The sequence below is a fragment of the Diceros bicornis genome, chromosome 6 (genome assembly GCF_020826845.1).
Source record: "Diceros bicornis minor isolate mBicDic1 chromosome 6, mDicBic1.mat.cur, whole genome shotgun sequence".
Lineage (NCBI taxonomy): Eukaryota > Metazoa > Chordata > Mammalia > Perissodactyla > Rhinocerotidae > Diceros > Diceros bicornis.
Genome location: NC_080745.1, coordinates 76091468 through 76117647, shown reverse-complemented (window position 1 = coordinate 76117647; position 26180 = coordinate 76091468). Strand labels below are relative to the sequence as shown.

At 35.3% G+C, this 26180-nt stretch overlaps 1 protein-coding gene across 8 annotated transcripts in view; it reads right to left on the bottom strand.

Moving 5' to 3' along the window:
• The window catches only part of VTI1A (vesicle transport through interaction with t-SNAREs 1A), a 355351-nt gene that overhangs the window by 274609 nt on the left and 54562 nt on the right, over nucleotides 1-26180 (bottom strand). For 7 of the 8 annotated variants that reach the window (XM_058543994.1, XM_058543992.1, XM_058543996.1 and 4 more), the window contains exon 4: nucleotides 5113-5190. The exons of the other annotated variant lie outside the window; for it this stretch is intronic. In XM_058543994.1, the coding sequence (XP_058399977.1) occupies nucleotides 5113-5190 (78 nt within the window). The remainder of the gene's footprint in view (nucleotides 1-5112; nucleotides 5191-26180) is intronic. 8 annotated transcript variants of the gene reach the window in all.

Sequence of the window (26180 nt, the reverse complement as noted above, 5' to 3'; positions counted from 1 at the left end):
TGCCAATAAATTAAAGTATTGCTTTGGGAGAAACGTGCCATGAATTGCTCACTATAAGTCTCTCCAAAAAGTATCACATTTAGTATAGCCCGGATTTCTCAATGCTTAATGCTTTTCTTGTCTCCAATTCAGGGAAGGCAGTATGCATTCCAGCTTATTCTGTTATTTCATTTGTTATATGAAAACTATTTCAAGTACAAAAGACTGAGATTTCAAAATTGTTGTGAATCTTATAAAAAGGGTACAGAACCTGTTACATAACGTCTCACAGTGCATTTAGTGAAAATGAAACTTTGAATATCATCCTTTCAAAATGCACGAGAAGTTGTCATGATTTTTAATTAACACACTCTCTCAGTAACCCTGCACTGTGTATGAGTAAAGCATCTCACCATTTCATGTGAAAAGGTATCATTCTTCCCAAGAAGAAGTAAAATTTTAAACCAAAATACCTGGCCTATCATATATCGGAATCTTTCTCTTTGCTATCCGAACATCACAGGAGAAAAAGGCAAACATAAATTCTCAGAAAGAGACGATCTGGGAATTGATCGCTCAGCTATCTTTTCTTTCTGGGAGCACCATTCTTCAGTTGACTATGATACTTAAGGGGCCAAAGTTTAAAACTACTCCTCAGCAATAGAGACCATTTGGGGCATGCCACCCTGCCATAATCAATGAGTGTTTAAAAATGCTACCCATTTGTTTTTTCAATAGATTCCAAACAAAAAACGTTCTATCTTGTTTGTGCTGCATGGCTGCATTCAAGCTCTACACGGGATTTGTAGCTAAGCTAGGTAATGGGAGGGTTTTTAATCTTTATCTTTTTTTTTTTTTTCCAGTTAGGCTGAGAGTTTTCATTCGAGTAAACAAAAGATGGTTTATTTTTGAAAATTAACAATGCTTAGACTAGACTGAACGTAGTGATTTCATATTTTAGCGAGTTACTAGCTCCATCATAGGCAACATGAAAGTCTGCCATGCCACCATGTTGAGTTATGATAATCACCATCTTTTCTGAAACAAAGATTTTTTTCCTCCAATGCAGAATTTGATACAAGAGGTAATCTGTTCCTTTGTGGGCAGAAAAAATCTGGTTTACGCTGGTTTGAACCAGTGGAATCTCTTGTGGTTAAGCCTTCTGCTGTGACTAAAATCAAAACTGCACTGCAGAGCATGTGAGGGTTCATGAGCGCGCGCCTCCATGTGTGAGGCGCGTCATGTGACCCCCAGAACTACCGAATTTTTTTTTAAAGCTGATAACGCGACTGCCGTCTCTGCCCGCATACAGATAACGAATAAATGCTGAACTCTATTAAACGCCCTTTACACATTATCGTGGGTCGAACACACAATTTTCTGAACTTATGATGACAGTCTATTTATTTTGCTATAAACCCTCAGCACGTAACGAACAGATTTGTGCCTGGTAATGATCTGCTCTGCCAGGGCTATATGAAATGATACCGACCTTCTTTAGATCTTGGGGAATTAGATTGACCGACTTCACCCCCTGGTCTGTAGCTGAAGTTTAACACACTTTATGCACAGCAAGCCCAAATCGGAACTTAAGAGAACCTTGTATTAAAAAATTAAGCAATCATATCTGCTAAATATTGCTTTACCACAAAAATTTCGGCACGTTTAGAAATATCCTACTCTTTGTGTATATTTTAAACCTTCCATTTGGGATTTACTCAAATTTATTCACTGAACAGTATAATTTTGCATATGGAAATTGAGAGACTATTAGGGTTCAAAAGAAGAGCATGGAACATTTTATTTGGTCCATTATCATACTCTGCTATGAAGGGGATTTAACTCTCTAAGATTTTTTTTCCTTTTCTGAGACTGGTTTTCATGAAACTAAATCAAGTTAACAACTAATAAAGTTTTCACTCTAAATATAGTATCACTATATTTCAAAAAGTCAACTCTCTCAAAAACTAAAATATTGCCATACAGAATGGAAAATATCATATTTTAAAAGAATAGAATGATAATGCCTAAGACAATAGTCCCTGGAAAGCTGATGACCCAACAATACTCAAATGTGCAATGTAGGTAATTCTGTTGCTTCTTTGTAAATCAGGGATGAGCTATATTTGAGTGTATGAGATGGATATGAATCAGAAATGCATTTATACAAAGCAATTAATTTGGAATTAAATGAAATTGTGTACTGTATGAGGGACAATAAAGAGGCATTTGAAAAATTCTTAATTTCTGAAATCTTGATATTTCTAATCATGGCAGAAATGTTTATATATATGAGTAAACTACTATACTTTATAGTTAATTGGTAGATTATAACTATGTGGATAAACAGCCAGGTTTTAGATGCCTAAAAAAATGCAGTGCAAATGGCCAGAATGAGAAATAATAGCTATGGCATTAACATTTGTCTAAATCTCACAAAGAAGCCATTATAGGGAGGATGTGTATATTGCATCAAAAATAACTAAATAGCCAGTACTTAGTTTATTTTACCTATTTGTAACCATTGCTATGAATTCTTTATTATTTTCCTTTTCTGATCTATAGTTTTTAAAAATTGAGATATATCCCAATTACAATGAAACAAATATGGCTATTTTTGTCATTTTGTTTATCTCCAAGTTTTCTCTGTATATATTAAAAGTCAATCATAAATATTACACGGCCAAGAAGTTCTGAAAATCAATTTCTCAACAATTAACTTGAAAACATACTTATTTGTGGGCAGAAAATATTTTCTTATATAAATTATAGGTAATCCTACCAAGACAAAACTATCTTCTCAGTCACTGAGCTACAAAAATTAACATGAAGAGCCTACTTAAAATCTTTTCTTCCTTTACAAAAAGGCCTTCTGTTTTGATCCCATAGTCTGGATGAATACTGATGCAGAATAAAGAGTTATTCTCAAGTGACCATTTCTGGTTAAGGATGTGTTTTAGTTTGTGGGATTTTGATTCCTATATTATGATAAAGAGCCTTAAAACAAAATTTAATGACTTTATTGTGATATGAATATTTTGCTACATTTGGTAACAAAATATCCAAAACGTTGTGTGGTCTCTTTGAACTTTCAAACCTAATTCAAATTTTAGACTGAAAAGTTTGTGTAAGTGATAATCTAACAGTTACATAGTCTCATGACTGTAATTTATCATACTCTATTTATTGACGTGACAGCTCCTTACAACTAAACTTCAGGTTCTCCAAGCACTTTCAGAATTTGTGAGTTTGATTTATACAAGTCCAGGGGAAATCTCTGCATAATCACTTTAAAGTGATAGGAATATAATTTGAAAAATTCAGAAAATATGAATTCAATCTATTTTTGTGGAATATTTTTCTTTAGGCATAGAAAAAAACCATACTCATATGTATGTAAGGCAAATGTTTGAGGCACATAAAATGTCCATTAAGAGAAGTGAACATGCTTAAAGAAAAAAACAGATCCCTGTCATAGTACTACAACATCCGTTACAATAAAGGAGTCTGAGTTAGACAGGAACACCTCCTTCCTTTCTATTTCCTCTCTATTAGGCAGTAGTTTCAAATAAGGGAAAGATCTATAGCTTTTTAAAGAATTGACATGGGAGCTATGCATTCACTTTTTTTGCAAAAAAGATAATGCTTTTTTGCAGTAAAGATAGGACATAAAATTATGATTCATTCACTCCAGAGGTATGAGCAATCTAAATCTCACTTAAAATAAGAAGAAAATATTTTTTCTCTCCTCACATTATTTAATCTATTATGAGTAAAACCCCTTTATCACATCACCCTGTTACGTTAGATGTGTTCCTTTTTTGTTTTTCCCTTAGCTATTCTCACATTTCAGTCAGGGAAGCTGAAATGCCAAGTCAAATCTTAACATGTTTACATGTCTGAACTCAAGCTGATAACATCCAAATAGTGGAGGAGGTGAGAGCTTTCCAAAAACAAACATAATCAGCCCAGTGACTCTCCCTTTTTTAGGATGGGTGGATGGGGGCCTTAATCACATAAGCAACATCCCTGTTTACAATATTAACATTATAGCAGAGAGTAATATAGTTTCAGCATACAATCTACTTGAAATGGTAAATACAATTACGCAATTTTTATAATGTGTAGTGATACGTTGTTTTACTATCTTATTAAAATTTTGGTTTACTCAATGAATGATTTATGTTCCTTTTTATTTAGGCAGAGTAGAGACCTTTACAATACTTGCCAAAGTAACATTAATAAACATGTTCAGGACTTGCTTCTGAAGTTCCCTATCATTTATTTTCTTTAAAAGTGTCAGAGAATCAGTTACTAAGGTTGTTTGAGTCATTTTTAACGTCATCTCTACACTGAGGCTCTTGAAACATTTTTTTTAAGTCATATATATTATCTATATGAATTAATGAAGTCTGTGTATTAATTCAAAGAAAGAAGTGGGACAATTAATTAAACTCATGACACTATTGTGTGATCCAATGAGAACTGACAGCGAAGTTGTAAGGCCCTTTTAAGAAGAAATTGTATCTTATTTTTTGCCTATGCAGATCTTAAACTGCAAAAAGACTTTTCCTGTTATTATTACTATTATTGTTATTATTTGACAGAGGCAGGACCCCTATATGAGTATCCAAGTTCCACACTGGTACTTACAATTTGCATTTTGGTGAATGTATTTTTAAGAAGCTACACAATAGGAGACTGAGCTGCCCTGTTGAATTTTGAAAGCTTTACTTTCATTTGTTTTGCTGCAAATGTTGATTTAATTATACTGCATTATTATCAAAGCTGCATTATGTACTTTTTTATTCCTTTTACATGTGTTTGAGGTGAAGACCTTGGCTTTGTCTGCAAACAGTGTGTTTCAAGTTATTCCTTAAGTATTAAATAATAAAGAAAAGAGAAGAAAAGATTTTTTTAAAGATAGCAGACAGTGATCACAAGGTAAAGGGTTAAATGTAAGATCTCCAAGAAACATTTTGAAGTTGATTAAGACTCCAGCTTTGCATTAAACAGTATCGCTTCCACATGAGTTGCTGCTAATACTGTTAAGGAGCAGCTTGAGAGCCCAGTGTGCCAGTGACCTCCTTCACCCTCCAGCCACCCACCGGGCCTTCCTGATTAGCATTCTACCTGGTTCTCTGAGGAATTCCCATCATCCCCTAGGAGCTCATTCCGTACTTCGTCACTGTAGGCGATCCGTGACCTTTTCTATAAAACAAAACAAAAAGGGAGAGAGCAAGATGAACGTTGGAAAGTAGAGGCTTCGAAGCATTATTGGTATCAAGGCTGATCATCTCAAACCTCGAGAGCCCCCTGTTGGAAACCTATTTGCTAAAATCTGCAAACCAAAGTTGTGTAAAGTTCTTGAACTTGAGAAGTTTAATGTAAATTAGAAGTTTTTCAAATGCCATTAATGAAAGAAACCTCTGCATTGTGGAAGTACTCTATTAATATTCACAAACGGATTAGAACTGGTATATTATTCCATACATAGTCATTCACATAAGACCACTAAACTAAAGGAAAGACAGCTATAGAGCTGTATATCTGCAAAACTCAGCAGATTACAATTAAAACAAGAGTATATGGGGGTCTTAATATTGTGGCAGGAAATGGACTATACAATATAGATCTTTTAAAATCTCTAATTCTAGGATAATATTACATCTCCAACTATACACTGGAACGTCTGGAAAATAGTACATCTATATTTCCTTCATTATTGTGATGTTACTAACCAGAAAGAAATGGAATTTAAAAGCCCATCCTATTTCCAAACAATAATTTAAATGCCTCCAAGTCCTCTATAAATAATGGCCTAAGGAAAAGTAATGGGAGTGTGAGTGTGTGTGTGTGTGTCTGTGTGTGTGGTAAAACAAATCAAATTTCTCAATCCCAGTAAATAAAGACAAGTGGACTATGAGTCAACGGTTCACACACTGAAATTTTGTTTCATAAGAAATCTACTTTTACCTGTAAAGTCAGAGGGACATGTCTGCAAACAATTCATGAATTATCTACAGTATACAAATGTACAGACATTTTCAAAAGCTAAAAGGCTCTGAACATTAGTTGTGAAGCTAGAGTGCCATCCTCACATCCTCCTTCAGCATCACTATCGCAGCATCACTATTGCAGACTCAAATGCAGATTTACAGGTTACTTTGCTGCCTTTTCTGCTTCTGAACTAAGCAAAAACTGTCAATTAAAAAATGGCAGTTGGGAAACAGTAATCTTTTCTCACTTGGGGTCTTTAGTTCACGACTTAAAATTTCTTACCTGTTCAACTGCAATCTGAAAAATTATTGTAGTTTAAAAATACTATCCATAATCTGTGAGCAGAAGTCAATAAGATTTTTAATTAGATTTTTAAACTAGTGAATGAGTGACACTGCTTTGCCACATAGAGATCATAATGTCTTAAACATAAAAATCATATTATATTAGAATTTTTGTTTTGTTTTGTTTTGTTTTGTGTGTGAGATCAGCCCTGAGCTAACATCCATGCTAATCCTCCTCTTTTTGCTGAGGAAGACCCGCTCTGAGCTAACATCTATTGCCAATCCTCCTCCTTTTTTTTCCCCAAAGCCCCAGTAGATAGTTGTATGTCACAGTCGCACATCCTTCTAGTTGCTGTATGTGGGACGCGGCCTCAGCATGGCCGGAGAAGCGGTGCGTTGGTGCGCGCCCGGGATCCGAACCCGGGCTGCCAGTAGCAGAGTGCGCGCACTTAACTGCTAAGCCACGGGGCCGGCCCATATATTATATTAGAATTTAAAAGGACTTTCAACAAGAAAAACCGATAGATTTTAAATCATTTTAAAGCTGCAGCCTTTCTCAATTGGGGTTCCTCATCTGAATGCCAAAACACAGAAAATTATTTCAGTAACAATAATTTCTCAATTCTCCCAAGGATAGAGAATTTAGTTCATTACATAGAACAGAAGGCTTAGGGCATTAGGGCTTAACTCTCTGGCAGAACTCAGCTGAAAAGGGCTGAATGGAATATAAATAAAAATAAATTAATCTAGACACTCCTTTATTTTTTAGAAAAAAACACAAAAAAAGCCAGTCTCAAGGAGTTCTAAAGGTAGCTTTGCTTAAACTGAGACTAGTACCCTGGGGTCCTGACTCCCAGCTCAATGCTCAATTTACCACACAGAATTCCCTCACCGTGTTATCACCCTTTGGATACACTCAGGAAAAAGATAACAAAAACTGCAAAAGGAGATGGTAGCATCCCTTCTCTGCCTTGAGTCTCCACTCCAAGCCCCCCTTCCCTGCCACAAATGTGTATCTTATACCTTGGCAAATGCAATAAGACTGTAAGCAGACAAATAAAACCAACAATGTTGCAGAGGGGACAAAGTAGAAAAGTTAAGTCATTAGCCTGAGGTCAATAATGAGAACTATATCAGATGTCTCAACAATTCAGGAGTGACACAACTCATTCATGTCTGAATACTCCAGACTTCTTACCACCACAAACAGCATACTATATTAAGCCTGCCAGTAATAAGTAAGTTCTCTTACTGTATTTACTGAAGCTACTATTAATTCGTTATTTCTATTGACTTCATAAAGAATTGTATGGAAAAATGCTAAATTATAAGGTTACTACACTTCATGGCCTGACTACAATATTTAGATCAAGCCAAACCTTTCTTTTGCCTATTTGGAGATCCCCACTACAGTAGTTTCAAACTAGCTAAGCAAAAGTATTTTACAGCATTAAAGGAAATGAGAACCTTTAAACAGGCTGTGGTATCAGAGCTGCCTTTTTAATTATTCATTTCATCACTATGGGGGACTAAAACATTCCACAGTATGCAAGAATATCACATGGAGATTGTTTTTGTTTTCCCCTTTTTTCACCAAAATACCAACAAATTGGCATAGACTATTCAATTACATTATATTCTTATTTTGATTTACTATACTTCAAAAGAAGAAGAAAATTACAAACGTGTATCCCTAAATACCTAATCTTGTTTTGGTTAGAATCCATTGTTTTTGAAAACCACCAATTAAGAGTGTACATGCTCAGCAACAGAGGAGAACTAAGCATTTATCCACAGTTGAAGGGTGGTCCCTATAAATGTCATTCTTTACATTGGGAAGTAAAAATTGGTCATTTGGATGGCTTTCTAGATGCAATTAAGCAAATGATATGCTGAATTTACAAAATGTTCTCTGATAGGACTGACTTCGCTTAAATAATGAAAAGACAACTCATTTTAAATATCAGAAATAATTCCTCATGAAAATGATACAACCAATGCTGAAAACTGAACTCTTTACACTCGAGTATCATTTTACAAAAATTTTAAAAAATCAAGACTTTGTTTTATTAAGAATTATATTTAAATGCCTGACATTGGTATTTTCTCCTAATTTTTTATGGTTTGAAATTTCAAGAAGGCTGATTGTAATCAACCATAATTTAGCCTGCAGGATCATCACTAAACTAATTGAATAGCAAAAAAGGCAAATTCCTTTGAATGACAAACTGCTTACTTTATGAATAATTTTCCTCCAAAACATCAATAAATTATTTTACCGTTTATGGAATTTTTAAAAACTTCACTTTACATTACTAAGTACATACTTTAATTTGGAAGATTCAAAGTTAATGAAACTGAAGCATCTACTGTATCTTGATAAACTAACTAAACTATTTTTACTTTATTATCAACTGTATAAAATCTGTACTTTAGCCAAATGCAAGCATGAGAATTTGAGCTGGAAATGTCACACACTCAGCTACAGTTTGAAGGAACCCAATTCATAATGCATTTTATAAATAGTTAATGACTTCTATACATAAGCTAACCAGGCAAATCAAGAAATTGTCAACATTTTTAGTCTTAGTTGTCAGTTACCACTGTCTACTGGTGCTTTATATGTGGCTTCTGGAGAAGAAAGAAGCTCTATGCAGTTTGTAATCTACTGCAATTTTGGGTCTGTCCCACAAGGGTGGAAAAGCTTCAACTGACAATACTTGCCACACACACACACAGAGTGTTAAATATAAGAGCATTCCTCACTTTTAGTTGTGTGTTTGTGTAAAGCTTATTCTTCTAATTTATACACTTAGGTGGACTAGACATAGTTGGACAGAAAAATCTATAGAACATATGTGAACTACAGAAAAAATATGACAAATTAACAACTGATTGTTATCCCTAAGTTAGATGCACAAAGTTTCAATGGCTATTATAAACTGATGACACAAGTGAGTCTTTGATTATGAAAGCGGACTTTAGATTCCAAGCAGTTTTCACTTGGTATATGAACAGAACTTTTGCATACTGATTGGCTAATTTTCTTAAAGCCAAGTTCAAACAGATACACTTGCTCAGTTCTGTCTGAAAATTTGGCTTGAAACAATCTATCTACTTGACCCAAGACTTAACATTTCCCAACTGAACTGAATATATTCCTGGACAGACATTGCTAAACTAGAAACAAAACGAATTAACTTAGCTTAAACTAATTAAGAACTGTGATCTGTGGTACCACCTCCTGTATGATTCTACATGTGAAACAGGGTATACATAACTAGAATGAGGATTCTAAACCCACCACTAGCATAAGCATAACAATGAAGTTGGTTTATTACTAAAGCATATATGAGAATTTAATTTCCATGGCATGCACATGGCAAAGCAATTGCTTAAATTGCCTCACCTGGGAATTTAATACAATGTTATCATCAGACCAGCCACATTGTAAATAGATTTATAATGCTTTCCATGTGCTGCACACTGTTGCATACGAATTAAGTAATGATCTGGTATTACAATAAAATCAGCTAGTTCCCACACCTGGCAGACAGGATATTTCACTAAATTAAGACCCGTACAGCTACATCACAAGGCATGGGAGAGGAAAGCATCTCTAAGGCATTCAAGTTGAGTTTTACATGGGAGGCAAACACTCCATGGCTATGTAGAATGTCACTATGTTGAATGGGCTGCTCAAGACAATCTGTTTCTAACATCTGTATCACAAAATTAAGACTTTCTCATTTCCATTCAATTTTGGCCTAATTTTCTTCATTCAGTACTCTAATTACTAATCAGCAATCCACAACATTCACAAACACTAAGAACGCCCTTCATTCTAATCTATGTGCTGCAGACAGCCAAATAATTGATACAAAGTGCAGTATGGTTTTGGTAAGTAATGAAAGAACAGCTTGTCTTACTTCCTAATCAAATTGGTCTATAGAAGAAATGGTTAATAGATTTCTCCATAGGTCTAAAACAAATTACCCAGTCTGGCCAGACTTTTCCATTGCTTCTACCATGTCTTTCAGTCGCCATATATTTAATAATGCCCAAGGTTACCAGGTGATACATCTATTAAAAACTGTTATGCTTTCATAGCCAAAGAATTTAACTGCTCTAAAGAATTTAACTGCTCCTGTTATGATTAACACTTTGGGATATCTACAGAATACCATGAAATTATATTTATTAGCTAGTCATATAATTGCTGGCATTCATTTCTTACCTAATTTTATCTGGTTCTAATTAAATAATATCATACTTCTGTAATGCCCAGATGGCATTTTCTAAAATGCATCTATCTTTGGCACAAAGCATTCCATTTTTAACCTCACTTCTGCTTCTCCATGGCCAACTTCAGCTTTTCATCCACACTCCTCCCCGATCCAGGACTTAAAAAGGCTCATCAATTCAGGAGAGGAAACTTAAATTTTGGTGAAAAAAATAAAAAGGAATTTACGAAATTTTGTTGATCACAGTGTTCTCTGTGCTGTATTAGTTTCTAGCAAAAAGCAATTTAAGATTAAAACATACCATACTACATGATTTAGGGAAAGGCAAAGTAAACTGTAGGGTAAACTGTTCCCTGGAAAGTTGTTAGGAGAAAAAAGCACGGGGCACTGAGTGAAAAGAACAGAGATAACATTTCAGCATATGATCTTGGTCAAATTAAGTTTTCTCAATATTAGTTTCCTCAATCTCTAAAAGAGTGGTGACAATATTTATTTCCCAGGGCTATTGTAAGGGTTTAAATATTAGAAACAAATGGAAACCTACCATAATACCTTGGATGTGATAACCCTGAAAAGGATGTTCAACTAAATATTAGTTGATAATATTGGAAAGGATGCAGTAAAACCAGTACACATACATGGCTGAGAGTATAAATTAGTGCATCCTTCCTAGAAAATGATTTGCCAATATATACCAAAAGTAGCTTTAAAAAGTTCATATTATTTTACCCAGCAATTCCACTACATTGTTTTGCCCAATTCCCTATTTTGTGGTGCTACAATTTTTGGATGACTTTCAATGGTAAAAACTTTACTGAATTTCTTTAATGTTTATCAGAGAAATTATGTTCCAATCTGTTTTGTCTAAGTAATCATTCCACTAAACATGGCTTGCTCTTGTTTAAGGGACTGTTTAGAGTCAAACGTCAAGCTCATTCAGTGGAAAGTGCACATGCCACATGTCACCAATACTGTGGCATTAATAAAGGGAAAGCATGCTTTCTCTGTATCGTAAACTCATGGGCAATGGACCATCTGCAAGCCACCGGAGAGATAATACTAACACGCCCTGCTGCTAGGCTACCAACAGTTGAAAAAGCAGGTTACCGTGAGAACACTGAAATAACCCATTGTTCTTCAGTACGTAATACCAGGAAAAGATATTTAAAATTTTTTTGAAATAAATTTAAATACTAATGTCTTTCTATTATAATCACTCTCACTTATTATTTTTGCTTGTACGTTCAAGAATATTTTACATGTTTGAAATGGATATTTATGTTTTGGTTGTAAATAGTAAGATAAATTATACCACATTTCCTCTTATTTTTTAAAATTTAGCTATAATATCACAAAAGAATATTTATATGCACATGATGAGGTTATATATGTATATCGACACATATAGACTCACACAAACCCATATGCAATCCATATGGAATAATAACTCTGTTTCTCACAATGCTAGAATAGACTTTCATTTATAGTAGGAACTCCGACCACATTGCTGCTACATCATTTAATGATTTGCAAAACAGAGAGCCCAGAAATCGTGTAACTGCACTTCTTCATTTCCTCCTCCTGCATTTCTAAGCTTAAGCCTGAAATTTAAGTTTAGTATTACTGTTTCAAAATGCAATTTGAATTAGTATCATGGCCCCACTTGCTTACACATGCTTATAGTTTATGACTTTGACATTGCTATTGAACACAGTGTGGCTGTGTCTTAAATCATGTTAGCTTGTCAATCAATAATTAAGTTACTTCATTCAGAAAATCAGCTCTTGATAGAATGCCCAGATGTTGTTGTCAACATCTGGAGCAGTGTAAGTATGCAGTGTAGGAAATTTAATTCTTCAAAGTCTTTCTGAATATAAAATAAAATAACTCCATAGACTGTGCTTGAAATAATCAAAATGTCAAAATGTTTATTATTTTCTTTGATAATGATATATTAATACCCTATACACTCCCACTGGAAAATGATACTCTGGTAAATGAATGCTATGTAACAGCAATCATTTGTATTTTTAAAAGAATTACTGAAATAAAGTATATAAATTTATATAATTAATTTGTATCTAGTTTTCCCTATGTAATATGCCTAGCATTAGGGAGGAAAAATAATACTTCATTGAAAATCTGTCTATAGCCATAATTTCAAGTAATTTAGACATCCAAGAACAAATGCTCTTGAGGATTCTGTGTAACTGACACTGAGGTATCACATAAATGACCGAATCTTATAGCTGACAGTGACATGAGGCATCATCTAGGCCAGCTTACATATTTAGAGACCAGGAGTTCTAAGCCAGATGGGTGATCTACCCAAGGCCACGCACCTGGGAAAGACCAGGCAGGACAAGGACAGAATCCGTTTCCCAATGCCGGCCTTCACTTTACCACACCACCAAGACAGGCGGGGATGTCCCATCACTCATTCCCCAACCATGGCTGGCTGCACCATTTGCCTAGTTCTATGAATTTGTCATCAGCTACAAAGTTGATTAGTCTACAGATTTTGTTTCTCGTCACCTTCCTCTAAAATAAACAAACAAAAAGCAAACCTTTACTTATACATTGTTGTCAACATCTCTAGAATATTGACAACAATAAATTTGAAAGTTCAAGGGTGACCAATGCTTAAGGTAGAATGTTTTATTTGCTAGAATAAAACATCTGATCTCAGAGGGTGAGTCATAACCACATCTATGGAGGTAACTTAGATATTTTTCAGATTAATCTTCAAAGGCTGCACCATAAAAGAACAACAACAATCTACCCACGTGGCAGGAGAGGAGCCACACCAGTTATTAAGATATCTTAAGAACTGCTTGCTAATCCATGGGATCTGGTGACTCCCTATACAGTTACTCTAAAATTCAAGATTGAAACCAGCCATCTCATAGGCAAACAATTTTTATATATTTTTTTCCTGGTACTTACTGTTGGACCCATGCTGTGAGAGATTCTTTATCATAGAATATGCTGTGTTAGAGTGAGGTTACAGTGTTCATAATTCAGAGATGTACAATATGCTTTTTAATGCTTTATGAATACAGCCAATAAAACCGTGATGCTTAGGCAATAAAACAAAATTCTTTGAGCCCAAATTCTCTATGAAAACATTTTGAAGATTACTTCTATATCAGAGTGAACAAAGCTATAAAATATAATAAAGTAGAAATATTCATACCTGATTCATAAACAACATGTTCTTCCTAAAAGATTCTCCATTTTCAGTTGACTAGAATAAAATCCTGCCTACTCAGCGGCTTTGCTTCATCAATTAAATGTTCTGTCTCTTGTATCTTCAATGTGTCACTCTCTATTGGTTCTTTCCTTTAAGGATATAAACATATTTAAGTGTACTCCAGCTTTACATATGTAAAACGTTATTTCACCCTATACTACTCTCCCAAGCTAACGCTCAACCTCTCTTTATCCTTCCCTTCTTAGCCAAGCTTCTTAAAAGAGTATTCTACAAACACTAACTTCACTTATTCATGTCCTAGCCACTTCTCAACTTATAACAAACTGGATGCTTTCGTACCACACCATAGGACCCCCTAGATCACCAATGACTTCCTAGTTGACAAAATCATTGGCCACGTTGTTTAAATAAACTTTTTATTTTAGAATAGTTATAGATTTATGGAAAAGTCACAAAGATAGTACAGAGTTCCCATATAACCCACACCTAGTTCCCCTTATTATTAACATCTTACATTAGCGTGGTACATTTGTCACAACTAATAAATCAATTGTTCATTATTACACATTATTATTAACTAAAGCCCATACTTTTTTCAGATTTCCTTAATACCTAATGTTCTTTTCCTGTTCCAGGATACCATCCAGGATGCCACGTTACATTTAGCAATCATGTGTCCTTCGTCTCCTCTTGGATGTGACAATTTCTCAGACTTTCCTTGTTTTTGATGACCCTGACAGTTTTGAAGAGTACTGGTTAGGTGTTTTGTAGAATGTCCCTCAATTGGGATTTGTCTGTTGTTTTTCTCATGACTAGACTGGGGTTATATGTTTTGGGGAGGAAGACCAGAGAGATAAAATGCCGTTTTCATCACATCATATCAAAGGTCCACACCATCAACATGACTTATCACTGTTGATGATGACTTTGATCATCTGGCTGAAGTAGTGTGTGCCAGGTTTCTCCACTGTAAAGCTACTCTTCTTCCCCTTCCCAGACTGCACTCACTATGCGCAGCCCACATTTATGGAGTGAGGAGTTACACTCCACTTCCTTGAGGAGGAAATGTCTACATAAATTATTTGGCCTTCTTCTGCACGGGAGATCTGTCTATTCAATCATTATTGAATCATTTATTGATGTCAATATGAACTCATGCGTATTCATTTTATACTTTGGCTTCTAATCCGATATTACTTCATTTATTTTGTTGCTCAAATTGTACCAACTTTGGCTCCAGTGGTCATTTTTCAGCCCTTTTTTCATTTGACCTCTCAATAGCATCTGACATTGTTGCCGACTTTCCCCTTAGCAGTTACAGCACCACCTTCCCTTGGAACTCCTCCTATCCTTCTGGTCTCTCCTTCTCAGTCTCCTTCAGCATAACTTCTCTCTGTCTGTCCTAGGTCTCCATCCTTAGCCCTCTTCTTACTCATCTAAATGATCTCATCTATACTCACTGTTCTAATTACTACCAAAAGGCTGACAAAGACATGTTTTCTGCATATTCTACTCACAAATCTAATTCCTACTGGGTGCCTTAGATAACCTAAAAACATCTCAGACTTAAAACACACAAAGTGGGGCATTTTCTTTCTCCTATACACTGCTCCTCCTCCTGTTTTTCCTAATTTGTGGAATTTCCTAATTGCCAAATTTCCTAATTTGTACCATGCACAGTCTCCCCAGATAAAAACCTAAAAATTACCCCACTCTCTTCCTTATTCCTGAAATCCAATCAACCACCAAGCCCTAAGGGTTAAACTCTTATTTTTCAGAATATCTACAACTGGGGCCCTTAGCCACATTTCCAGGATGTCTGTTACCTTATGCACTAGTCCCAATTCTTCCCTCATAATTGTTGTCACTGCATATTTCATCCTTCTTTTTATGTATGAATTATATTTGAGAGATACTTGTATGGAAAGACTGACACATTTTTAGGCAGAGGTAGGCCAACAGGAACAATTTCTCAGCTACTCATCTTGGGGAGTAAAGGAGACCCCTTCAACTCTATCTCCAGCAGAATATCAAAGCTATAAAAGAACCATTGTCTAAAGATATAACTTATTTCAGAATAGGCATGTTAAAATAGAAAGCAAATTCATTCGACAAAAGCCAACGTACTGTGGGAAAATGCTAAGCGACAGACCTCTCTCCAACTTTATAAGTCAATACTATATTTCTCTTTAATTTCAAATATAGGTATATCTCATATCAGCTATTTTATTGCTCTCCTAAGTTAGATATTCTCATTTTTTATTATGTAGAAGCTAAAAGACCACCATTTCAAACGAGATGATGCGCATGCATATTTCTTCTTTGTTTGTCTGATTTGTGGACCTGAGGAATATGGATGACTGCTGTTATCTGCACGAAGAAGCTCTGCTACAAGCTTGGCATTCAGCTTGCTTTTATCTCTGAGACCCCAAATTGTACCGTTAGGCAACAGAGGGCACTTATCTAGATTGAACTGTCATACAAATAGATTTTTGTCAGCCATTCAATTTGTATTGGGGAACACGCCAACAAAAACAAAACCCAGCAATTTGAAACAACAAACCTATCCTCTATTGACAGGAACAAATTGCTTTATTTCAAATGAATAAGAATTACTACAGATCGCACATCCTGTGCGGGGTGCCACAGAAAGAAATATATTCTTGGAACTAATTCTGTCTAGATTTTCTGGCAGTGGTCTAAAATAAAGCTAGCACATAGTATACTTAATACTAACAGACAAGAAAAAACACTAACAGGCAGGAATTATATGTTATCAGAGGAAAATGAAGCTCTCTAATAAAATTCCAAGTCAAAATTCAGTGGTTACATGAGGAAGATGACATTGTGCTTCATTTTCACTTTGTTCTCTGATCTACAGTCTTCCAGGAATACAGGTAGTGCCTCTGCCCAAAACCGTCAATGTGAGTAGCAAGACCATCATTCTCCCTGAGCCTAAATTGATTCTGGCTCTGTGTCTTCAACACTCACAAAGAACAACTGAAAACTTTGGAGAACTGACCTCACCACAGTTACACCTAATCTCTCCCACATCTCAGACTACTTGGAAAAATATTCAGAGTTGATCTATTCAAAGTTAGTGTTAATCTCAGACATTAAAGATATTGCTAAATTATATCAATCAAAATACAGTAATAAAATTTTCACAACTTGAAAATAATATCAGTTAGCTCATAAGTATCTAAAATGGTTTAATTCTCTCCCCTAATATTTTTTTTTGAGTTAAATCCTGTGCCCTTTTCCCTAAGCTGCATCTTCATTTTGGATCTACTGCAGCTACTCCTTCAATGAAATCCAGTCTTAGACTTGTGGAATCATAAATAGCTGTCAGCGAAATAAGCAAACATGCAAATTCAGCCCTGTGAATCCACATTAAACTGAAATAGAAAATAAACTTAAAAGTTAACAACTTCGATTGAACCCACGTAATTTTACTAAAAAGAAATCTAATTAGTTCAGTTACTCAGTGCAAATATTTACATTTTGAAAATGAGTTTTCTTCAATTAAAATTATATAACAAGAATTTAGCACTTTACAAAATTCTGTAATATGTCACATGGCAAAGCTATAACATTATATGTTGTGGCAACAGGTGCTTACGTCAAGACTTGAGATTTTATTAAAGGACAATCTGAAAAAATAGTATACTCCAGATACAAGGCGTGACAAGGAGCTCATGAATGGTAATTAAAATAGATTAGAGGACAAAAGAAAGGTGAAATATAATGTTCCAAGTTGCCTCTACATTTTGGTAAATAGAGCTATCTGAGAAAAATTATATTCACTTTGAAGAAAGTTATAAAATTAAATTACTGTAAAAACATGAAGAGATGCATGATATATGCAACTTAATTTCAAATGGTTCAGAAAAAAATAGACCTATATGTAGTAAGAAACAGATAGATAGAGAAAGCATGCACAAATGATAAAGTAAATGGAACAAAATGCTAATAGATTAATCTAGGTAAAGAGTACATGTATGTTCTTCATACTATTTTGCAAACTTTTCTGAAAGCTTGAAATTATTTCCATTATAGATAATAGTTTATGTTAGACAAAAATATAACACCATTACCACTTTCAAATTCAGACAATTTAAACTGTTATTTATTTATTTTTTTCCTGAGGAAGATTCGCCCTGAGCTAACATCTGCGCCAATCTTCCTCTATTTGATATACGGGTCGCCGCCACAACATGGCCACCAACAAGTGGTGTAGGTCCACGCCCAGGAACCAAACTCGGGCCACCAAAGCGGAGCATGCTGAACTTCCCCTAGGCCATGGAGCTGGCTCTAAAACTGTTAATTTTTATCCTATATGATGGTGTTTCCCACTTTTTTCAGTAAAAATACAGGATTTTGTATTTTTACATTAGCAACATAATTATCTTTTGCAGTTCAGTTATTAGAATGGTTAGAGAAGTTCAAAGTCATCAGTTCAAACTAACAGAATATTATCTACCATTTAAAACAGCTTAGAAATACAGTATAATTCCTTTTCTTCTTCATTTCATTCTGAATTAAAAGTTTTGAGGAAAATAATTCTAAATTAGATTGCTTAAAAGATAATAATAAATGATTTTTTAAAACAAAAATGCCTCCAGGAACCTAATACAAATCTCATTGGAGTATTTTGCACTAACTAGAGATTTTTTACCATGCTCTTAGGTCATTCTCTAATGTTTTTGAAGAGAATACACAGGCTCAGATAGTTAGACATGTGCCCACTAAACACTGACTTGATTTGGCAACCAAGGTATTGCTGATCTGTCTAATTTTTACTGTGATAGCCCTGGACAGGGACTGAATGTAGTTCTATTCTCTGAAAAGAACACAGTCAATTTTGGTACTCTATAAATAGGCAATAATAATAGAACCTCAGGGCTAGAAGGGACCTTGAGAGGTCCTCTAGTATGCCTCCCTTGCTCCCTTACATCATCACACACTGAATGTATCTTACAAAGACCTCAGGAAGGAGGTCCCTTGACTTTCACAAGTTAGGTTTACCAACAGTCACTGGTTATTGTAGGAATTATTTCCTTAAATTAAAGTTAAGTCTATGGTGCTATAGTTATACATACAGTACAGACCAACAACAGCTGCTGACCATATTTGGCATAACAGCTCTTCACAGACTTGAAGACACATCACAACTCCACAACTGTCCATCCAGGGAAAATGATTCCAGGACCTTTCTTCATCTGTCTAATTTTCCAACCCTTTAATCATCTAAAGGGCCCACCCCAGAATTTTCTCTGAATTATCTTTAGGCATGGTAGCCCCAACAGGACTCAGAGATGGACACTAGTAGATTCTTTCAGAGAATGAACCAAAGTGTACCCAAACTTACTCATGATACATAAAGTTGAGGAGGTCATTCCTTTTTCTGTTTTTTCTTATTTCTGCTCTGAATACATTTAATATTATTTATACATATTAATTTTTATTTGAATTTTGGGGCTAGTTTCTATTACTCTTATTTTCTGTCCTTTGAAGAAACAATATGATAAATTAGAAAGGCCTCTGATTTGGGCACTGATGAGCCCGAGTTCAAATCCCAGTTTTGTTCTTTTTCTAGTTGTGATTAATAAGCAAGTTACTGAACTCCTATGTACCTAAGGTCCAGTTGAGGTAAAGTTTATAAAACAGCTAGTACACTGCTTAGCATACGCTAGGAATTAAAGAAAAATAACTGCTCTGACTATAATTATTATTATCAAGAATGCCAGCAAGTCTATTCTTCTAGCATATAAAACTCTGGGTTTGCCCCCTCAGCTCTTTAAGATGGCCTTACACACCTATACCTAACATGGTCACTTCACTTCTGTTCCTAGTTATCACCCAAACTCCTGAGTATAATGACCAGATTGCCATTCCTTTCCAGTTTCTCCTGGCTCTTGGGACTCAATTTTGCCACCCATTTTTGGTCTTTTTTCTTTTAACTCTTTTTATTTATATCTGAACTTGATGTTCTCTGCTTTGAGCCTCAGTATTTTCTGAGGATTTAGGTTCCCATTTACCCTTTTGCTCTGTCTCTAGAAGAGAAAATACTTGTATATGTTATCCCAAACTCTGAAGAAAAATTCAGACAGTAATACAACTTACAAGCTTCAAAGATAATGCACTTCATTATCAGCACTTTAACAGTAGGAGTTAAACTATGATTCAAATCCCAGTTTTGCTATTTATTATCTATGTGACTGCAGAGAAGGTGTCTAACTTTTCTGAGTCTCAGTCTGCATATGTGCATATAGGAAATAAAAATACACACTTTGTTGTAATGATTAAATGGGACTCACAATATGAACACAGCTGAATAAGTTAATAGGTTCCCTCTAAGTCATCATTTTTCCCTCTCCTTCCCCTCTGGGATGGGTGGATGAGTCAGGAATAAGAACAAATATACTCTGAATTCTCTATTCTTGGCAAAACCAGAAAACAGATATTATTCATAGATCCCAAAATACAGGGAGAGGTATCCAAAAGCAGATGAGATCATGCAGAGCCACTTGGAGAAGGTGACAAAATGCATGAAGGATGATGAGAGTACTCAACAATAGCTGAGCTCAGAAAGCACCAGCCAAAATACACTTCCTGAGGGTGAGGGACTCATTCTGAAGCACAAAATCGATATGCTTTGTTTGAAACAATGAATGCGGAAACAGGTGTAAGCAGACTGTTGGCAGAAGCCCTCCTAGACACAGTTTATTTGGAGAAGTAGAGGAGGCAGGGCTACATAAGGAATAACACAGGACTTCTGCTTCCCAAAGAATGTAGAAAGTCACAAAGAGCATTGCTTTCACCTTAACAAACAAAACAAGCCAGAGAAGCTACAAAATCAGTTTTTAAAACTTACCAGAGAGCTGATGATGCAAAGACACCTTAGTGAAGTATATTCCAGAAAATCATGAGCCTTTTATAAGAGAGAAGAGATCCATGGCTATTCCCATTCCTGGTGGAGTAGAGGAAGGTTCCACAGATGTAGGTAAGAAGAAACCAGTCAAACTTTGAAGAAACTTTTAAGGGTTGCATCAGGGCTGGCACAACAGGTTAGGATTTCAAGAAGCCTGAGCCACAGAGTGAGGCAGAGAGTCTACCAACCAATGCTTTCCTATGGGTCATCACTGAATGCTCAGGGCATGGTAGGATTGCTGAGAGAGATGCTCCCCTGGGTTACACAAGACTTCCTTGAATTCTAAGACAGCTGGTCCTCTGAAGGTGGGGTGCAAGGCACCAGGGCTAAGAGAAGCCTATGTTAAGTGCTCTGAGATCTTAGCTAGCATAGGCTAGGGATGGGGCAGGAGAGCTGACAGAAACCTATCTGAGGCATTCCAACATTTCAGCCACCAACAGTTGGAGTAGGAGAAGGGAACAAGAGAGCTGAGAGAAAATCCTGAGGCATTCTGCATCTTCACACAGTGTAAGGCAATTCCCTTTCTAGGGTTTGGTTTATGTAGTAGGGCAGAAAAAAAATTTGCCAAGAATCAGAAAGCCAGGAGCAAGACTGGAGAGCAAAGAGAACTCCTCAGAGATTCAAAAAGGTAGCACTGGAGCTTAAAACAGAGAGAAGGATCTTCCACAAATCAAAAAGATGGTGGCTCAGCTTAAAAGCAGAAACAGATCTCTGGAAACTTACCAGTGCTCAGAGCTCAAGCCCTGCTGAAAGGAAAATTCTAACTCTAGCCTCAAAACACATGAATTAAACTGAAGCTGCAAAAAAAGCCCACACACAGCCCAGGTAAACATCAGAATGACTTATTTAGCCACTCCACCATAGAAGCCTGAAAGAAAAGGGAGTGGTTTTTTTGTTTGGCTTGGTTTTTTGGATAAAGTTTTACTTACTTCACTCTCTACTGCTTTTTTATATAAAATATCCAGCATACAATAAAAAATTACAAGACACATGAAGAATCAAGAAAATGTGACCCATGGTCAAGCATACTCAAAGATGATCCACATATTGGCATTATCACTCAGGGACTTTAAAATAACTATCCTAAAAATGCTAAAGGATCTGGTGGAAAAGATGGACAATACACATGAAGAGATGGGGAATTTCAGTAGAGAAAGAGAGATGATAAAAATGAACCAAATAGAAAGGACAGCATAAAAAATATGGTATCAAAATGTAATTAAAACAAGATATTATTAAATGAATTTAAGAGCATACTGGAAACACCAAAAAAAAGGATCTGTAAACCTATAAGCAGACCAATGGAAAGTACACAAACTAAAACACAAAGATATAAAAACGTGAAAAGAGAAAAGAAAAGCATCCAAGAACTGTGAAATAATATTAAAGGGCCCAACATATTTGTAATTCAAGTCAAAGAAGAAAAAGAGAGAAATGGGGCAGAAGAAATATTTGAATAAATAATGGCTGAAAACTTTATAAAACTGCTGAAAAAAATCATCCCACAGATTGGGGAAGCTCAGTGAATTCCAAGCAGGTTCACATCTGCTACAAAGAAACCACACCTAGGTACAACATAATCAAATTGTCTGCTGAAACACAAAGATAAATAGCAACTCTTAACAGTCGCCAGAGCATAAAAGATGGTTCATGACATACAGAGGGTAAAAATGACACAAATGATAGCTGACTTCTCACCAGAAACAATGGAGGCCAGAAGACAATGAAATTACACCTTTAAAGTGAAGAAAGGGGATGGGGGTGGGGGGCAGCTATCAAACTAAAAGTCAATACCAAGTAAAAATAACATTCAAAAATGATAGTGAAATAAATATATTTTTTTGTCAGATAAAACCTGAGAGAATTAATCTCCAGCAGACCTACCCAACTAGACATACTGAAGTGAGTGCTTTAGACTGAAGAGGAATGACACCAAATGGAAATAGCAATTAACATGAAGGAAAAAAGAGCTCCAATATAAGTAAATATCTGGGTAAATATAAAAGACTTTTTCTAAGTATAGGTCATGAGGCTCATAGCATATGCAGAAATGAAATATAAGACAACAAGAGTATAAAGGGTGGGAGACAGGTAAATAGAATTCTACTACGCAAGGTCTAACACAGTCCATGAGGTGACATGATAATGTCTGAAATCAGACTAATAACTTAAAGATACACATTGTACTCTCTTACAGGAACCACTATAAAGTAACATGAGGAGGTATAATTAAAAATTCAATACAGGAGATAGAACATAATATTAAAAATTATGTGATTTACTCAAAAGAAAGCAAGACATAAAGACCAAAGGAACAAAGAACAAGCACACACACACCATGTATATACACGGTCACATATATGTCTCACATATATGTCAAGTATACCCCAATAAAGCTGCTTTTATAAAAAAGAAAAAAAATCAAAGTGACCATTAACACTATTCTTATTTAACGTTTTACTGAAAATACTAGCAAACATAATTACATCATTACAAGAAGCTAGAAGCATAAAATTGGAAAGAGAAAAAACCATCTCTATTATAATTGTATATCTCAAAAATTCAAGAGAATAAACTGAAATTGCAAACAGTAAGTGAATTTAATAAGGTAGCATGCTGCAAAATTAAAATACAGAAATCAATTCATATATACAAACAACAATCAGAAGATATAATGGAAGAAAAGTTCCCATTTAAGGTAAAAAATATAAACGGTAAACCAACCAGGAATAAACTTAATTCATTTATAATCCTGAGGTGAAAAAGCCTTTCTAACTTTGACTCTAAATGCAGAACCATAAAAGATGGATAATTTCAACCATACAAAAAATTAACAGTTTTGAATGGCAAAACATACAATAAAGATAGAATAAATTTAGTGTTTGACTGAACAAAGTCAAAAGACAAAACATAAACTGGAAAAACTATTTGCAAATTCTATTTTGGACAAGGGCTAATCTTTAAGACATATGAAGAACTCTTAGAAATTAATAAGAAGACCAACAACTACCCATTCCCCCACTCCTTCCAAAAACTGGCAAAGCATAAGAACAATTTCTGAAAACATTCCATCTCGTTCATGAGAAAAGGTAATGAAAACTATAAGGAACTACCCCTTTACTCCTATCAGTTTGACCAATATCCAGAAGTTTAATATCTCATTTTGTAAGTGAAAATTCATTTTGTAAGTAACCAGTCCTCTCATGTGCTGCCAGGGGGAGTATAAACTGGGACATCCCCCATAGAAGACAATTGTGAAAAGATTATCAATATTGCAAATGCATTCACTCTTTGAAGAAGTAATTTTATTTCTTAAGATCTTTGTCCACATGAAAAACAACAAAGTTGAAAGTCATTCATTGCAGCACCACACGCAATATGAAAAGCCATCACACACAAGATTGATTAAATAAATTTGGTACATCCATACAGTGGAATACTATTCAGGTACAAAAAAAGAATGAATAAGTTCTTTATGTATTGATATGAAAACCTCTCCAAGATCAACTGAAAAGTGAAGAAAGCAAGGTGTAGAATAGTATGTATAGTTTATGCTGTCTTTTGTACGGTATGCCATTTTGTTGTTATTTAAAGGTGGGAGGGAGAAGAATGTACATTTGTATTTGCTTGTATGTACATAAAGAAACAGTGGAAAGATACACAAGGAATTAATAACCGTAGTTATCTAGCTTGGGGATTTGGGGGAGGGTGAAATGGGGAACTGAGATGGGCAACAGAGGTGGAAAGGAGAATTTCCCTAGCACAACTTTGTAATCACCATAACTATAATCATCTTCATCGTTACTAGCACCACGATCTCCAGCATCTGCTGGGTAAAAGGTTTCCAACAATGCAAAAGGAACTGTGGGTGATATTTTTAGGACATTTCAGCACTTGCCTGTGAATACCTTGCAGGATAGTTTAAATAATGGGGAAATTTTAGGTATGAGATTAAGAAAAATTCCAAAACAGTGAGATCTTTTGGACCAGGGAGCAGTTTCCCAAGGGAAAAAAGGAGGAATCTCCATGTTTGACCATTGAGTAAAGTGGCTTGTGCAGGATACTGAATGCTGTGCCACAGAGAGCAATCACACTTTAGCCCTATAAGAAGGAATAAGTAATCCAATGACTCTTTTCCATTCATAATTTCTGCAGATCTATGACATCAGACTTATGTGCATAGGTAAAATAAGAAATGGTAACTAAAGACCCAAGGGATGACAATATAAATGCACTATTTTACATGGATAACAATAAGCAATAAAACTTTCAAAACCTAGCAATTACGTGATAAAAGATGATTTCTATCATACACCACATAAGAGTTAAACATTAGTGTAGGGGCTGTCCTCTTAAAATCTCTCCCAAAGCCACCATCTGTTAGTGGAAGAAAACTTGGGAAATTTATTTAAAGAAAACATTTGCTCAATATCAAAATTTTAATTTTAGATTTCACTAATTACAAAATTAGCACCTCATCAAATAGGAATCTTCTACCCTCTTAGGAAAAACAATAGGCAACATGAAAATTTGTTTGCTTTCTTTCAGGAATGAGAGAAAGTTGAAGCAATTTAAATTAATAACATACTCCAAACTTGCATAGAAACTCTTTGTTTTGTTTATTCCTAAGGAACGAAGATGTAAAAACATGGAAATCAGTTGCTTGCAGGATACCAACACTAGAAATAGAATAATGAAAAAGAAGTCAAGTTAGTTGTGTCAAAGAAACAAAATAAGTAGGTTTAATTCTACACTACCATTTTTTTTTAAATGTGCATATAGTTATATGAAATTAGAGTTTGCACTTTCTTGAAAACGTCAAGATCTCCCCATTGCTGAGCAAGCTGTGGACATTTGATTCCAGGGTCTAGAGCCAATGCTAATAAAGACAAGATCATGCTGTTGATCACAAGCAGGAGTTGGGGAGAAAATGAAGAGAGATGTACACAAACCTAGTCTCACTTTTAGAAAAATAATTAAAAATTCATGACCTGATGACAGTGGGTCAGCAGTCATGTTGACAGGAAATTCACACATGTAAAAATCACATGCAGGCATCCTTTTAGTACACTACATTTATTGGTTAACAATTTGATTCCATTTGATTTAATGTAAGTTTTTTTTTGTAGGGATTGTTGAGTGGGAGGTCACACATACAACTGCAAATACTAATCTCTGATTTACCTAGGACAAGTAAAATATTATACTAGATTAAAAAAAGGTAAGGATTCTAGGAAATATGGACAGATAAATATTTTGCTACTGAACTTCCAGGTTGGCTAATCACATTATCTTTATTTGTAAAATGGCCCTGAGGATTTAGATTATAGAAATTGGAGGACATAAAGTCATAGAAACTGAAGTAAATATCTGCTTTAAAAATTCCAACATAAGGGCCGGCCCCGTGGCTTAGTGGTTAAGTGCGCGCGCTCCACTGCTGGCGGCCCGGGTTCGGAACCCGGGCGCGCACTGACACACCACTTCTCCGGCCATGCTGAGGCCGCGTCCCACATACAGCAACTAGA